This window comes from Populus euphratica, unplaced genomic scaffold (assembly GCF_000495115.2).
Source record: "Populus euphratica unplaced genomic scaffold, PopEup_1.0 scaffold44.1, whole genome shotgun sequence".
NCBI lineage: Eukaryota > Viridiplantae > Streptophyta > Magnoliopsida > Malpighiales > Salicaceae > Populus > Populus euphratica.
This window is the reverse complement of record NW_011499865.1, coordinates 1,941,187-1,956,692: the sequence shown is the minus strand read 5'-3', so window position 1 is coordinate 1,956,692 and position 15,506 is coordinate 1,941,187. Positions and strand designations below refer to the sequence as shown.

At 29.7% G+C, this 15,506-nt stretch overlaps 2 protein-coding genes across 3 annotated transcripts; one reads left to right on the top strand and one right to left on the bottom strand.

Annotated features, from left to right (window-relative positions):
• Positions 1-7,686: 7,686 nt before the first annotated feature.
• LOC105126038 (U6 snRNA-associated Sm-like protein LSm7) lies at positions 7,687-10,179 on the bottom strand. 2 transcript variants are annotated; one of them, XM_011026763.1, is made up of 6 exons: positions 10,051-10,179; positions 9,890-9,941; positions 9,728-9,809; positions 8,913-8,984; positions 8,317-8,369; positions 7,687-8,119 (listed from the first exon to the last, which is right to left on the bottom strand). In XM_011026763.1, exons 2-6 carry the CDS (start codon positions 9,890-9,892, stop codon positions 8,030-8,032), a joined length of 300 nt encoding a protein of 99 aa, XP_011025065.1. In that variant the 5' UTR covers positions 9,893-9,941; positions 10,051-10,179; the 3' UTR covers positions 7,687-8,029. The 2 variants fall into 2 exon arrangements, with proteins under 2 accessions (XP_011025065.1, XP_011025066.1); XM_011026764.1 differs by having other exon boundaries at positions 10,056-10,179.
• A 173-nt stretch (positions 10,180-10,352) lies between these two features.
• LOC105126037 (60S ribosomal protein L31-like) lies at positions 10,353-12,014 on the top strand. The gene is made up of 3 exons (XM_011026762.1): positions 10,353-10,436; positions 10,469-10,593; positions 11,508-12,014. The coding sequence occupies exons 2-3, from the start codon at positions 10,508-10,510 to the stop codon at positions 11,788-11,790; spliced, it is 369 nt and encodes a 122-aa protein (XP_011025064.1). The 5' UTR covers positions 10,353-10,436; positions 10,469-10,507; the 3' UTR covers positions 11,791-12,014.
• The last annotated feature ends 3,492 nt before the right edge of the window (positions 12,015-15,506 follow it).

Below are 15,506 nucleotides of genomic sequence, written 5' to 3'. Positions count from 1 at the left end.
TTTTTTTCTTTTAATGAATTTTTTTTGTTTAATTTAGTTTATTAATGTTAATTTTTTTATTTAGTTATCGAATTTTCATAACACAGATCCCGGGTTTGATGAGTTAACCTGATTTGACGAGTTAATCCAATTTTTTTTTTATTTTTAATTAATAACATATACTAAAACTGTTTAGTGTTTTACTGTGAAGTCTACAGTGTAGCACTAAGCTGTTTTTTTTTATTTTTTATTTTGCTTTTTATATCTTTATGGGTTTTTTTTTGTGTGTTTTTTTTCTTTTAATGATTTTTTTCTTTCTATTTTAACATTTTCTGCTTTTTATGTCTTTATGGGTTGTTTTTTTTTGTGTTTTTTTTCTTTTAATGAATTTTTTTTTATTTTAGTTTGTTAATGTTAATTTTGTTTTTAGTTATTAGATTTTCATGACACGGATCCCGGATTTGACGAGTTAACCTAGATTTTTTTTTGCTTTTTTAAAAGTTTGACGAGTTAACCCAGAATTTGTTTTTTGCTTTTTTTATTTTTAATTAATTTTTTTTCTTTTAGTTTATTTTTTTAATGTTAAATTTTTTTCTTATCAACACACTAAAACAATATAAAAATATAAAAAGTATTAATTTGAGCAAAGAAAAGAATAAAAAAATTCAAATTTTTTTTAAAAAAATTAAAACACAAAAATAACAGAATTACACACACACACGTAATATTGAACAAAATTAAAAAAAAATTAAAACTGCTTAGTATTTTACGGTGTAAGTTCACAGTGAAATGCTGAGCAGTCTTTTTTTTTGTTTTTTTTTTCATTTTGTTTTTTGTTTTTATTTTTTTTGTTTTTTTTCTATTTTTATTTTTTTTAATTTTCTATGCCTTTATAGGATTTTTTTTCTTTGTGTATTTTTCTTTTAATGAATTGTTTTTGTTTAATTTAGTTTGTTAATGTTAATTTTTTTATTTAGTTATCAAATTTTCATAACACGGATCCCGGGTTTGATGGGTTAACCTAACTTGACGAGTTAATCTGAATTTTTTTTCTTTTTAATTAATAACATATACTAAAATTGTTTAGTGTTTTACTGTAAAGTCCACAATGTAACACTAAGCTGTTTTATTTTTGTTTTTTATTTTGCTTTTTATACCTTTATGGGTTTTTTTTGTTTTTTTCTTTGTGTTTTTTTCTTTTAATGATTTTTTTTATTTTAGTTTGTCAATGTTATTTTTTTTTTTAATTATCAGACTTTCATGACATGGATTCCGGGTTTGATGAGTTAACCTGAATTTTTTTTTTTGCTTTTTTTAAAGTTTGACGAGTTAACCTGAAATTTGTTTTTTGTTTTTTTATTTTTAATTAATTTTTTTCATTTAGTTTAGTTTTTCAATGTTAATTTTTTTTCTATTTAATTATCAGACTTTCATTACACATATCCTGAGCTTGACAGGTTAACCCGTCAATTTTTTTTCTATTTAGTTATCAAACTTTCATGACGTGAATTCCAGGTTTGACGGATTAATCTGGTTTGAAGGGTTAACCATTTAATTCAGATTTTTTTTTTCTTTTTCTTCATTAGTTTTTTTCTTCATGTTGGTTTTTTTTCTTTGTTTTTTAATTAATCTATTTAATTATCACACTTTTATGACATAACCTTGCAGCCAGACCCATATTCAAGACTCTTGGGTCCGGTGTTGTAGCCAGACTCACTTAAACTTGAGTTATGTAAGTTTAATATTATTATTAACATTATAAATATTACTCTTGGGTCGAGCGTTACAGTTAAACTAAAGGCTCTTGGGCATATCTTTGTAAAAAAATTCAATACTCTTAGATCTTAACATTTTTTGATATTTTTTATGCAAGAAAAAAAATTAACTTGTGGCGTGTGCCTTTGTTTTCTATTTTTCTCCTTTTCTTTTTAAGCTTTTTACTGTGGATTGCATAATACAGTTCAACAGTGAAAAAGTTGACGCCTTTAGTTTTTTTTTTATCTTTTTTTTAATTATTTTTTAAAATTTAGTTTCTTAATATTAAATTTTTTTTCTATTTAATTATCAAACTTTCATGATATGAATCCCAAATTTGACGAGTTAACCCAGTTTATTCATATTTTTTTCTTCCTTTAGGTTTTTTTCTCTTTGCTTTTTTCTTTTTAATTAATATTTTTTTTATTAATAATAAATCATTTTTCTATTTAGTTATCACACTTTCATGACACGAATTTCAAGTTTGATGGGTTAACCTGATTTGACGGGTTAATCAGGTTGATTTAGATTTTTTTCTTTTTTCTCATTAGTTTTGTTCTTCCGATTTCATTCTTTAATATTGTATGCAGTTCACAGTGAAAAGGCTAAATCTTTTAGTTTTTTTTATGTCTTTCACTATGGACTGCATAGTGCAGTCCACGGTAAAAAAACTGATACTTTTTTTATTTTTAATTAATTTTTTAATTTAGTTTGTTGATATTAAATTTTTTTCTATTTAGTTATCAGACTTTCATGATATAGATCTCAGATTTGATGGGTTAACCCAGTTAATTTAGATTTTGTTTTCTTTTTCTTCATTAGGTTTTTTCTTCTTATAAGTTTTTTTTTCTTTTATTGTTTCTTTTTATTTAATATTTATTTATTTATTTTAGTTCATCAATATTAATTTTTTTTTCTATTTAGTTATCCACTGATGCCTTTAGTTTTTCTTTTTTTGCTGTTTTTATGCATTTAATTATGAACTGCACACTGTAATCCACAGTGAAAAAGTTGATGTCTTTTTGTTTGTTTTTTTCCTTTTTAATTAATTTTTTTGTTTAATTTAGTTTGTTAATGTTTAATTTTTTTTATTTTGTTATCAAATTTTCATGACACGGATCCTGAGTTTGACGGGTTAGCTTAGTTAATTTTGTGGTAACCCGTAAATTTTTTTTTCTATTTAATAATCAAACTTTCACGACATGAATCCAAGGTTTGATGGGTTAACCTGGTTTGAAGGGTTAATCCAGGTAATTTAGATTTTTTTTCTTTTTCTTCATTAATTTTTTCCTTCCTTTTGGTTTTTTTAATTAATCTATTTAATTATCACATTTTTATGACAAAGACCTTGTAGCTAAACCCACATCCAAGACTATTGGGTCTGATATTATAGTCAAACTCATTTAAACTTGAATCATGCAAGTTTAATATTATTATTAATATTATAAATATTACTCTTGGGTTAGGCGTTACAGCCACACCCAAGACTCTTGGGTATATCTTTGTAAAAAAAACTAATACTTTTAAATTTTATTTTTTTTTTATATTTTTTATACAAAAATCATTAACCCACAACATATACGGATGATTTAACTGGTATATATTAAATGTGGAACTACATGGTCGGGGTCAAGTTGATGGAAAGCATGCGGACAACAAGATGTGAAAACTCCACCCATGTTTTATTTTTTAAAATATATTAGTTATTATTTTTTAAAAGTTTTTTAATTTAAAAAAATAATTAAAACACATTTTTTTTAAAAAAATAATTTTTAAATAAACACATCAAAATAACTCAAACTACTAAGACAAATTCAAGTTTTCATGCATAACACAAGTCTGAACAACGACCCTAAATAATCACTTCATCAGATCAGGTAAAATGGGTTCTTTCGACATGTTGGGACGATTTCTATCTTATGGATCATGCTGTAACCCTAATATTCTCGTTTTCTCACCTAAATTAGTCTAATTTAAACTCTTTATTAATAAAAAAAAATACTAGGTTTATTATTTTCAGTTTTCGCTGTAACTAGATATTGAATAGATTGTAGAACTCTTGGAGTTCGGGCATGAAACTAGCCGTATGATTTCGCATTTGCCGAAAAAACGCAAAGAGGATTCGGCAGTGATATTTATTTTGGTTAAAAGATGCCATGCTTAAGCTTTCTCGGCAGCTCCAAAACCGGCAGGGACAGATGGGACAGGGAGATATTCCACCTGTTCCCCCAAGATTAGATCCTAATAAGATAATCTTCTGGGAACTAATGTGTTGATAAAAAGAACGTCCCTTTCCTTCGATCATGGACTTTGAAAGCCATTTCGTGGCTTCACCAATTTCCTTGTTTCAAGTCATAAAAACAGAAGCTAAAAGTCTATGTTTTGCATCAAACAAAGAGAGCAATTCCATCTTAATCCGTGGTATTAAATGTTGATACGTGGTCCTAATGGAAAGATGATGATGATGCTATCTACGTGTATGTTTGTTTCGGAATTCGAGGTTTGTGTGTAGGATCTATTAAAAAAATGAAAAAAATTTAATTTTTATGATTGAGTTTGGTATGTAATTCAATTCTAACCGTCCATGATTTTAACTATAAAACTAAAATCCTCGTTAATATTAAAGAACCTCTAGCTATTCTTGGATTTTTTTAAAAAAATTAATAAAAAAAAATAGCTGAGAAGAAGACAAGAAAAGATTTTGGTATGAAAGGGTTTTAAAACTCCAATTTCTTAGTTTTCCAGGTCTTGTTGTGGTCATAGAGAACTTGTTTGGTGCATGACGGGATAATAACAAGAATGGGATTAATTCTATCTGTCCGTTTTTTTTATATTTTCCTGTAGCCGACTAGTTTTCTAGAAATTTTTGTTGGAAAAATTTGTTAAAATATGGGTAGTATGTGAAATTAAAAGTGAGGTTTTTTTGGTAAAATATTATTGGAATTTAATCTATAATATAAGTTTTTTAACATGAAATATTAACCTAATTTAAATAAATTATAGATAAATAAAAAATTAATTTTAAAAAACTCTTGGTAAAAATATTTTGATGAAATCCAAAACTCTAAAAGTTTTTATCCCATGTAAAAAAAAAAATATTCTTGTTGTTAATAAAATAAAAAGTTAAAATTGAATTTGAAAAGTATCTAAGCTTTTAGAATCCGTTTGATAATTTGATAATATATGCTTTTATCTTGGAAATATATTGAAATAATATTTTTTTTATTTTTTAAAATTTATTATTGACATTAACATATTGAAATGATCTAAAATTACATAAAAAAAATTAATTTATAGCAAAAAAAATTAGATTCTTTCAAAAATAATTTTTCACCGTAAAAACAAACATGTCATTCTAGAAAGAAAAGTTTTAAGTAAAGTAAATTTTGAGTTTAAAATTACATGTGCTAGTGCATGCTTTTGAACCTAAATTTGTTATAAAATATTATTGTAAGTTATAAAAAATTATTTTTTGTCCAATTTAGTAAACAAATAATTATTTCTTTCAATTCATTGTTTTTTGTAATTCAGCCCATGTATGTCAACATTTTCTTCTATAAGTATATTTTGAATATTATCAAAATTAATTTTTTTAACGTTATACCTTTTAAAACTACTATAAAAAGATGTGAAAAAAGAGTTTAATACAATATTTTTTTCTTCATATTTTTATATATTTTCCTTACCTTATTTTTAGTGTTTTTCTTCTCTTTTTGAGTTTTGATTTTCCTATTAAATCTAGAATGAGATTAATCTTATTAAAAAATATTTGAGTTGCATAATATTTTTGTTCAAATATCTTGTTTAAAATATATATAAAGTAAGGTGGTGGTATTGGTATCTTGAAAGATTTATTGTAAAGAGATGTACAATCAAATCTTAAGGATAAATGATTCATTCTTGACAATAACAAAGTTTCATTAATTTTAAAGTATCTCAACAAGTGGGTATCTTTTATTTTTTTTAATCATTATTCTTTACTATGCATGCATGCTTGGATTGCCTTTCAATTTTTTATGCTTCTTTGAATGTATGCTTGATATAACATTTATGTATTTTAATCTTTGATAGCATGGTTGTCATATTATATATATATATATATATATGAACTCTAGATTTTCCTTAAAATATTTTTATGTTTAGCATGCTTTTGTGTGTGTGTGTGTAATGTTTCTAAGTTTATTGCTTCAACATGTATGAACTCTAGAATTTCTTTAAAATATTTTTATGTTTAGCATGCTTTTTTATATATAAAAAAGCTAAACAATCTTTGTTTAATTGCTTAAGTTTTAGAATTGCAGTTTTAGTTTGCTGGATAACTTATCCATGATAAAATTCCGAAAGAAAAGGGATGGGGTAGGGTGGGAATTTGCTTTCTAACATCCTCTACGATGCTAAAAAAGATTAAAAAAATAAAAAACACATGTCCTCTTCACCTTGTTTTAGGGTCCAAAAGCATGCTAAAGAAAACAAACAAGTGTTACGAATCGAATAAGAAAGAAATAGCACAGGACAGGAACACAAGCACTTGTCTTTCTTGAAGCCTCGCTAACTCATGCGTTCCTGCATTTTGGCAGACTTCCGAACCAGAAAGTCAGGCATGGAGGTGGTTCAATGAAACACGCATGACAATGAAGCAGGATAGAGACATTTTGCTGCCCCACCACCCCGTCAACCGGCCCGTGCGGACATTTAACATGTATTCATTTGTTTTTGCAGCTGATAGTATATGCTCTGTTCACAACAATTTAAACTATGTTTATTAAGCGTCCCAAGGGTGATATATTTTAAGAAAACAATTTATTGATAATAATTTTGGCTCTTGCCAAGTATGGATGACTGTCCAGATCAGACTTGATATACGGCCAGGTCAGCATGGAATAAGTAGCCCCCAATAATTTGTTTTTCTCTTTGCTTGGAAGCCCAACAGCTCTACGGCTATAGAAAGAAAGGGATTTAGCTTTTCCCGTTCCTGAATTTGTACCCCCATTCTATAATTTAAACATGAAGAGTTAAAATTAATTCTAAGCAATGCCAGGTTTTATGCATCGGAAAGTCATTGAATAAAAATATTGGCACTAGGGCTGAGAGGGATTTTCCTTTAATTGGGCTGAGAAAGCTGCCGACGACGTTACCATCAACTGATTGACTAAGAAGATTTTTTCAATTTTGGCAACTAGATGAGATCCCTCGTAAATTTGAGCACATAAGAAGCTTGGACATTTCTGAGATAATTGTTCATCATTCATGACCAGGATATATTAACGGTGTCCAGACTCAACAAACCCAAAGAAAAAACAATTAAATTAATCAGGATTTTTTGGGAGGTTTAAAATTCACAGTGAAAATCTCTAGTCATAGAGAAGCTGAAACTCGCAAGTTGTCAAGTTAAACATCTGGGACGAAGCTACACAGCAAAGAACACCTCGCCGCGGTGCACAGGAATTGTGGCCAGCTGAACAAAATCACGAGGTTAATTACACATTGAAGAGAGACGACGAGAAGATGAAGAGGAAATGGGCGCAGCACATCCATGCAATAATATTCAAATGCAGAAATATAGCTGTCAAATGACCGAAAGTTCATGGTGGTGGGCTCCCCCCACCATAAGCCCACATGTGAACCTTTTACGGTTTCCATGAATAAAAGCATCATGAAATCATAATTAACCAACCTAAAATCAACCACCTCTCGAGTCCTTGAACGCACAAGGCACTTACTTGGTTTAATCGTGCATAGTCAGCGCAACTGTGCATTAGTAGAAAATCAATAGTGAGGCACGCCTTGATTTTTCTGCTCAGATCTTTTAGCCAATAAACCCCACAATTTTCTATTGCGTGGATGATGTCGGAATGATATTTTTTTCAACGAGCGTACCAGATAAACGCCTAGAGGAGAGAAGGAATAATTGCAAGAACCAAGTAATAAAAATCAAATTACCTGGCACCATGCACAACAATTCAACAGCTTTTCTGTTTGAACTAGATTAAAATAACATCTAGGATTTCAATAACACTTAATTCATATATTTTAAAGGAGGATAAGTTAGCAAGTGCAACTATATTGCGTGCAATATGTATCTTAGACAACTCTGGCAACTAGGTAATAGGGTGACATAACAATCTTACCATTTGAGACTGAAGATAAAAATTCATAAGCACATGAGTAGACTAAATAGTAGCTCATCACCAGCTACCTACTTAGTAACGAGGCAATTCTCAAAAAATAAAATGAGACAGGCCAAAAGCGCATACAGCTTCAAAGTTGGCCGCTTTGAATATAAACAAAGATATAACTAGGCTCCATCTGGCTGGACAAAAGGGTTGGCAATCTCATCTGTACCATCAGTTGGTGACACCAGCATCACAGCAGTTCCCCTGCAAACCTGTAGCAAAAATAAAACATTCTCCTCTTTATCTCCATACTTCCTATGTCATCTAGGGTCAAACGATTCATTTGCAATCCCACAACACCTCTGGTCACAATAAATTTCATAACATATTCGCCAGTCCAGGATCATATGAAACTAGACCCTTCCTGTGAATGTTTAAATAGAATAACCAAGATCAAAAGAAAACATACAATTAGGCCAAGGCGCCTTGTCTGATCAGTGGTCTTTAGAGGATCATCAGCATCTGCAACCCAATGAAAGGAAATAAAAATCAATGCTGTGAATAGCACATGCATAATGGTATAGATAAAGCTTCAGCATTTAGTAAGGGTGAAAGGAACTTCAGTTCCACAGTTAAATAAAAATGTTGCTAAAGTTAGAGCATATTGGTGCTCAACATTTTTTATATTAGACTAATGTCCATTTCAAGATGATCTCGGTGACATAGAAGTAACTGGTGAGTTGCATGACATGGCCGGCCACTCTACAGATCCCCAGTGCCACAGTGCAATTCTGGAGTTAAAACACTATTATAACATAATACAGGACCCAAATGAAATGATAGTGGAAAGGTGTTGGCTGTTGTTAATATGAATTAAATTAAATGGAATGGCAACTTTCCATGATTCGGGTGACAGGATAACAGAGCCACCTGGAGGGATGCTTGAAAACAAGTCCAGGCAAGTGTTCTTTTAGTCCAAATCAAACTAAATATGGTTGGACACATGCATTAAATCACTGATACAAACTACCATAATACATTACCATAACAACGTAAAATTGTTACCTCTTAGAAACTCTACCGCTTCATCCAGGACAAGGTTTAGTAATGGGTCATATCCCTTCAAAGTCCCTGTCACTGAACCCAAAAGAGCAACAGTTTAGTCTTGCATACCACAGATAGAAAGTGTTAATGTTTTATTTATGAAAGATCTGGAAGCTCTCTCTAAATTAAGTAGTGGCAGAATAAATTTTTTCCAAAGATCTGCCAAGATATTTGCTGGTGACAGAAGAATTGCACAAAGTTATTCTTCAGTTATACCCAAACTCACTTATTAACTCAGCAATCACGCTCTTACTCTCAAACATCTGTCCCACACCCATTTACACCATACAATTTGAAGAATGGCTTGTGCTCCAACTTGTTATGTTCTTATGACCAACTACGAACCCCCATCCTAAATCTTCTAATTCAGAACCTAAAAATCATAAAATCTACAAACAGAAAAAAAGAGATCATCTGTAAAGATCAAATATTACCCCCTGAAAAATGTAAAGTGATTTCCAGTGTTGAGTTTTGAAAAGGTCCTTGCAGAGTCCATACTATTATCCGCTTTCCTACTAACGAAAAGAAACAAACCTGGTGTCTAAAAATCAAACAAGAGGGATCATGTCTGGCAATTTTCACCCAAGTTGTGGAAAGTTGAAGATTACAGTATTGCACATCACACTAGGTTTACGTAAATACACTACACGTCCTCTCATTTTTCCTTTATTTAACCTAATCACCCCAAACAATGCAAAAACAAATCACAATCCAGAAATCCATATCCATAAAAATCTACATTAAAAAAGAAACAGAAAAGTAAAAAAAGTAGTGACCTTGTCTACCACCAGTGAGCTTGACTTGAACACCCTTGTCCACGAACTTAGCCAAATCCAATACTGTTTCTTTCCTCCCTGACTGAAATCACAATTAGTTACACACATTAAACCCTAATCACAAAATCAACAATATAACACACAGTCTCAATCCATGCTTACCATCTTATCTGATTAACTATACAGCTCCTCTTTACACGACAATCCAATAACCCTAGACGGATACAAAATGAAGAAGAGCATAAATGCGTAGACAGCAACGAGAAATATATCCACAAAAGAAAAGTTCTTAAATAAATAAACAAAAAAAACTATGCAAAAACCTTGCTTTTTCTCAGTGGATGAAGTGTGCCCTAGATTTCCTCTCTTTCTGTGTCCTCCTGTGCTTTTCCCGCTTTGCTTGCACACTGGAAGTAAAAATCACAGCGCCATTCGTGCTAGTCGGGGTAGAATAGAGAGGTTTCGACTCCCGGCTTCTTTACTTTGGCCCAATAACCAAAGCCCATATGCATTGTTTCCTTTGGGCCCATATAGGATCAGACCCAGGAAACAAAAGTCTAGGGCTTTTTTAGTAACACGGAAATCTAAATGACAAAATTAGCCTCCGAGATGAGGGTATATACGCAGCACTTTAGTGAGAAAACAAGGCTCTATAATTATTTGAGGGTGGCCTGCGGCGGTACTAGGGTTTAGTGGTAGCAGCCGATAGGAGGAGGAAGACGTGGCCCCAGCCGATAGGAGGAGGAAGACTGTGTTTCTGGGAATAGCTGAGCTGCGAAGATGCCGGAGAAATCAGGGAAAGGAAGAAAGGAAGAGGTTATCACCAGAGAATACACCATCAACCTTCACAAACGCTTGCATGGATGGTATCTCACTCACTCTTTCATCATTTATTAAAAATGGTCTAGATCTGATTTAAGAACAGTTCAGTTTCATCGTTAATTATTGTTAAATTTGATTGATGGTTCTATTTGCCATGTTTCTTTTCTTAGTTATTGATATGTTCGTTGGACTGTGTAAACCAACTAATCTTGGTTAGATTGGAAAGCTGAGGGTATTTATTTTATTAATCAGCAACGAAAGAGTACAATACGTAATGTCTATGCCCTGTGATTGAAAATCGAATACCTTAGTGAGTATGTTAAGATAATTAGAAGCAACAAAAGTTGGGGGGGTTGCATATCATACGAGATCTGTTTACGCTCTTGTTTGCTATATTCTCATCATCTATTTTTTATTACATGGAGATGTTGCGTGTGACGGACTTGCAGCTTTTGTTGTTATCGTTGTTTTTTAGCTTTTTGCTTGTGATATAAATATGAAAATGTTTTCTTTATACCTTTTTGGTTTAGATGTTGGCTGGATTGTTGTTAAATTCTTCACAGCTTAATATCATGAACTGATTTTATACCCTTTCCAATTTGCTATCTCCCCTCTTTAGGTTTTTGTTGTATGATTTGTTTTCCCTTCTGCGATATTTTCTTAACATGTGATGTGTACACATTTTCAGAGTACAATCCAGGGTATTTTGTTGAAACTAATGGTGTACTTTGTGCTTTGAATGCGACACCCAGGGCTGTTCAAGCTGTAAAGTAACGAAGTTTAAACCTTCTAGATGACTAATTGATGCAATTGAATAACTTTTCTGAAGTTGTGCTCAAAGCCTTCTTTTTTTTAAAAAAAAGTTGATTTCTCATTGCTAATCTAGATTTATAGATTTACTGATGTGATTTGTTTCGATAATTCTGTGAACTGAATTTTGTTTGATTTCTATTTGAAGCACCTTCAAGAAGAAGGCTCCAAAGGCCATCAAGGAGATAAGGAAGTTTGCTCAGAAGGCCATGAAGACAACTGATGTCAGAGTTGATGTTAAGCTAAACAAGCATGTGTGGAGCCGAGGTATTAGGAGTGTGCCAAGGAGAGTTCGTGTTCGCGTTGCACGGAAGAGGAATGACGAAGAAGATGCCAAGGAAGAATTTTATTCCCTTGTCACAGTTTCAGAGCTTCCTCCAGAGGGATTTAAGGGGTTGGGCACCAAGGTCATTGATGACGAAGAAGAATGAAGTAACCTGCCTCCCTAGTGTTCTATGTTAAGTTGCAGTTTTGGCTATATTGTTGATTCATCCAGTGAATTTCATTTTGTTTTGGATTCTCTTGGAGACACATCTTTAGCAAAGAAAGTATCCTTGACGTTTTATTTATGCATTCAGAGTTTTGGTTGATGTTTAATTGAGTATTAAGCTTCTTAATCGGCCCTTACCTCTAAAAGTGAACGCGATTTTGTGTGCATCTGCGAGTGACATCTGAACCAGGGTGGCTTCATAATTCATAATTTCATATTTAAGAAAATGAATGGCTGTTATACAAAGATAAATTGCACCGTGCTGTTCATGTGAGGTTCCAGTGGCGTTCAGTTGCGATAGGATGCAGTCGATGTTAATTTGGTCATGTTTTCACATGCTTTGGCCAGATTTTTATTTGCTGTTTTTGCATTTCGAAAAAATTTTGAATTTTTTTTATTTAAATAGTTTATTTTTTTTGTGTATTTTTAAATTATTTTATTCTATTAATATGAAAAGTAATTTTTCAAAATAATAATAAAATATTATTTTAATATATTTTCAAATAATGTTTTTTTAAATCAATCCTTATTGCATTTCCAATCATCCCGTATTCTTTTTGTTTTGTGCGAGCAGAAGTGTGCAAGAGATCTGCTATGCTACCTGCTAAAGCCTCATTGTGGTGCACGTGCTATTGAAATGGAAAATGGAAATGGCTTTTAGCACGTGGGAGTCGGGGTTAGATAGAGGTTTGTGAAAATTCAAATTTTACTTTTTTGTTTAAAGTTATATTTTTATATTTTTAGATTGTTTTTACATGCTAATATTAAAAATAAATTTTAAAAAATAAAAAAATAATTATTTTAAAATATTTCTAAATAAAAAACATTTTAAAAATCAATTGCAACTATACTTCTAAACAATCTATGATTGTAATGCTAGCTCGAGTGTTATGTATTGGATTTTAACATTGTAAATTTGATTAAATTGGGTTATTTTCAAACAATTAAACAAAATATGAGTCAGACATGTTAACTTAGTTTACTTAGTTTTTTTTTTTTTTTTTTAATTTTATCATTTAATATTATATTTTATTAGAAATTATGTTTTATAATTTATTTCATTTTGCTTTTTATCAGGTTATCTTGGTTTTCATGCCCCGAGAATAATGCTTATCAAGTTAATCCAAGTTAACTTGGCTTATTTTTTACGTTATTTTTTTAATTAAAATTTTTACAAATTTCATCGTTTGACATTAGGTCCGACAAGGTTAATTGAAAATTAAACTTGATAATTTATTTTAATTTGCTCTTTATAAGGTTATCTCATTCTCATGATAGGGTTGTAAATTTGATAGGTTAACTTAGATTAAATAAAGTTGTTTTATTATATTTTTTTACATGGTTATCTTGTCTCAAAACTCTGGTCATGAGTTTAATGAGTTGACTTAGATTATTGTTTATGTTTTTTAATTGATTTTTCAATCTCAACTTTCAACATTGGGCTAATTAAAAACTAGATTTCATAATTTATTTTAATTTGTTTCTTATGAGATTATTTTAGTTTTGTGTCTTGGATAATGGGTTTGACAAGTTAATTAAAGTTGTTTTTTTTAGATTTTTTAATTTTATTCTCCAGTATTGAATTAATTGTGAACTAAGTTTTATAATTTGTTTTGATTTGCTTTTAATGAGGTTATCATAATCTTACAACTCGAATAACAGATTTGACATATTAACCTGAGTTGACCCATATAAATCTAGTATGTTGTTATTTTAATGTTAAAAAAAATATCATCTTAAAATATTTTTTAGTCAAATTATGTTTTTACATATCATCTAGCTTGATTTTGGACTTGTAAAATCAATCAGGTCACGTCAAGGTCAACCTCCACATGGTTTAAATTTTTTCCCAACCAAAAAAAAATTAGCAACATCTACATTTTTTTTTTTACATTCAAGAAAAATTTGACACAGGTTGCGACATAACATTGGTGAATGGTCTGTTATGTGTGTGTTCTTAACACCTTTACATTTGGTGCCTTTTATGTGTGCGTGTTCTTCACAACTTTGCAAACCAATCTTTATACACTAAAGAGAAAAACCAAAACATGTGATAATTATTGTATATATACCTTTATTTAAAGTGGATTGTAATAATAAAATGATAAATTTTCCCTTCAAACAAATCTTATATTACTGGCTTTTAGGGGTAAAATGGTATTTTTCTTTAGTTCATTTGTCACTTGAGAATTGTTTAGGGGTATCTTTGTCTTTTCATTATGTTTTTGCACGGTAACATTACTTTGATATCCTTAAAAACAAAAAAATCATTTAATTTTGGTTAATGGTCTTTTAAGCATTTTGCTTTTTTAATATATAGTAAAATTACAAATTTGATCTTGGAGTTAAAAAAATTAAGCCATTAACACAGGGCTATTGACTTCTTTTCAAATCGGTTATTTTGTAATTAGTAGTTTGGTTAGGGGTGATAACATAATTTATTATTTTAATTACTATTTTTTAAACTGAAAAGGTTATTGGTACGTGCACGTGTCAGCGTGAAGGAGATAATGTGTATTTTGAAAGACGTATATGATACCTCCTGGTGGTTGAGAATATGCTTTTATTGGTTCATTTTATTCTTTGTTGTGTCCTTTTCCTTGATGGGTGATGCATATAATCTAAAAGTGATCGGTTTATCATGGATGATGCTTTTTTTTCCTTTTAATCTCTCTCTCTCTTTCTCACCCTTAAAAAATTAAATTGAACCTTTATTGTTGTTGGTGTTTCAGAATCCATCATTTGGGTTTTGATTTTTGATTTTACTCTTTTTTTTTGTTGAAGTTTTATTTATTTTCAATTTAATGTTTCATTTGTAATTTGTATATATAATATTTTTTTATTTGGTCCTTCTACTTCTGATTTTTTATTTTTTTTCCTGACTTTTTTGTCAAAGTTTTTATAGTTTTCAATTTTATCCTTTAAATCAAGTTTATGATTTTTTTAATAGAAATAACAATATTAATTTCAGTTTGGTCATTCTTCTTTTGATTTCTTATTTGTTTCATTTGTTTTTTTTGTCAAATGACAAGTTTTTATGGTTTTTAATTTTATCATTCAAATCAAGTTTGTGTTTTTTGTTATTTCAATAATAATAATGACAATGACAATAACAATGATAACATTAATAATAATATTAATTATGGTAATAATAATAGTGATAATGATATTAAGAATATTACTAATAATACTACTAATAGTGATAATTCTGTTAATAATAGTGGTAACAAAAATAGTTTTTTTATTAATATGATAATAATAATAATAATAGCGGCGGTGACAATAATAGTAGTAGTAATAATAATAATAATAAAACCAATAGCAATAATAACAATGCTATTATAATAATTGTAGCAATACTAATAGTTTTTTTATGATAATAACTGTGACAATAATAGTAATAACTAGGATAATAATATCAATAATAATAATAATTTTGATAGTAATAAAAATAATACTACTAGTAGTAACGGTAATGGTAAAAGTAATGGAAATAATACTAGCAGGATAGTAGTATTAAAAATGATGATAATAATAATAATATTACTAATAGTGAAAATAATAATGTAATAGTAGTGTATTAAGATACTAACAATGATGATAATAATGGTAATAATAATAATAATAATGATAATAATGACAATAGTAATAGTAGTA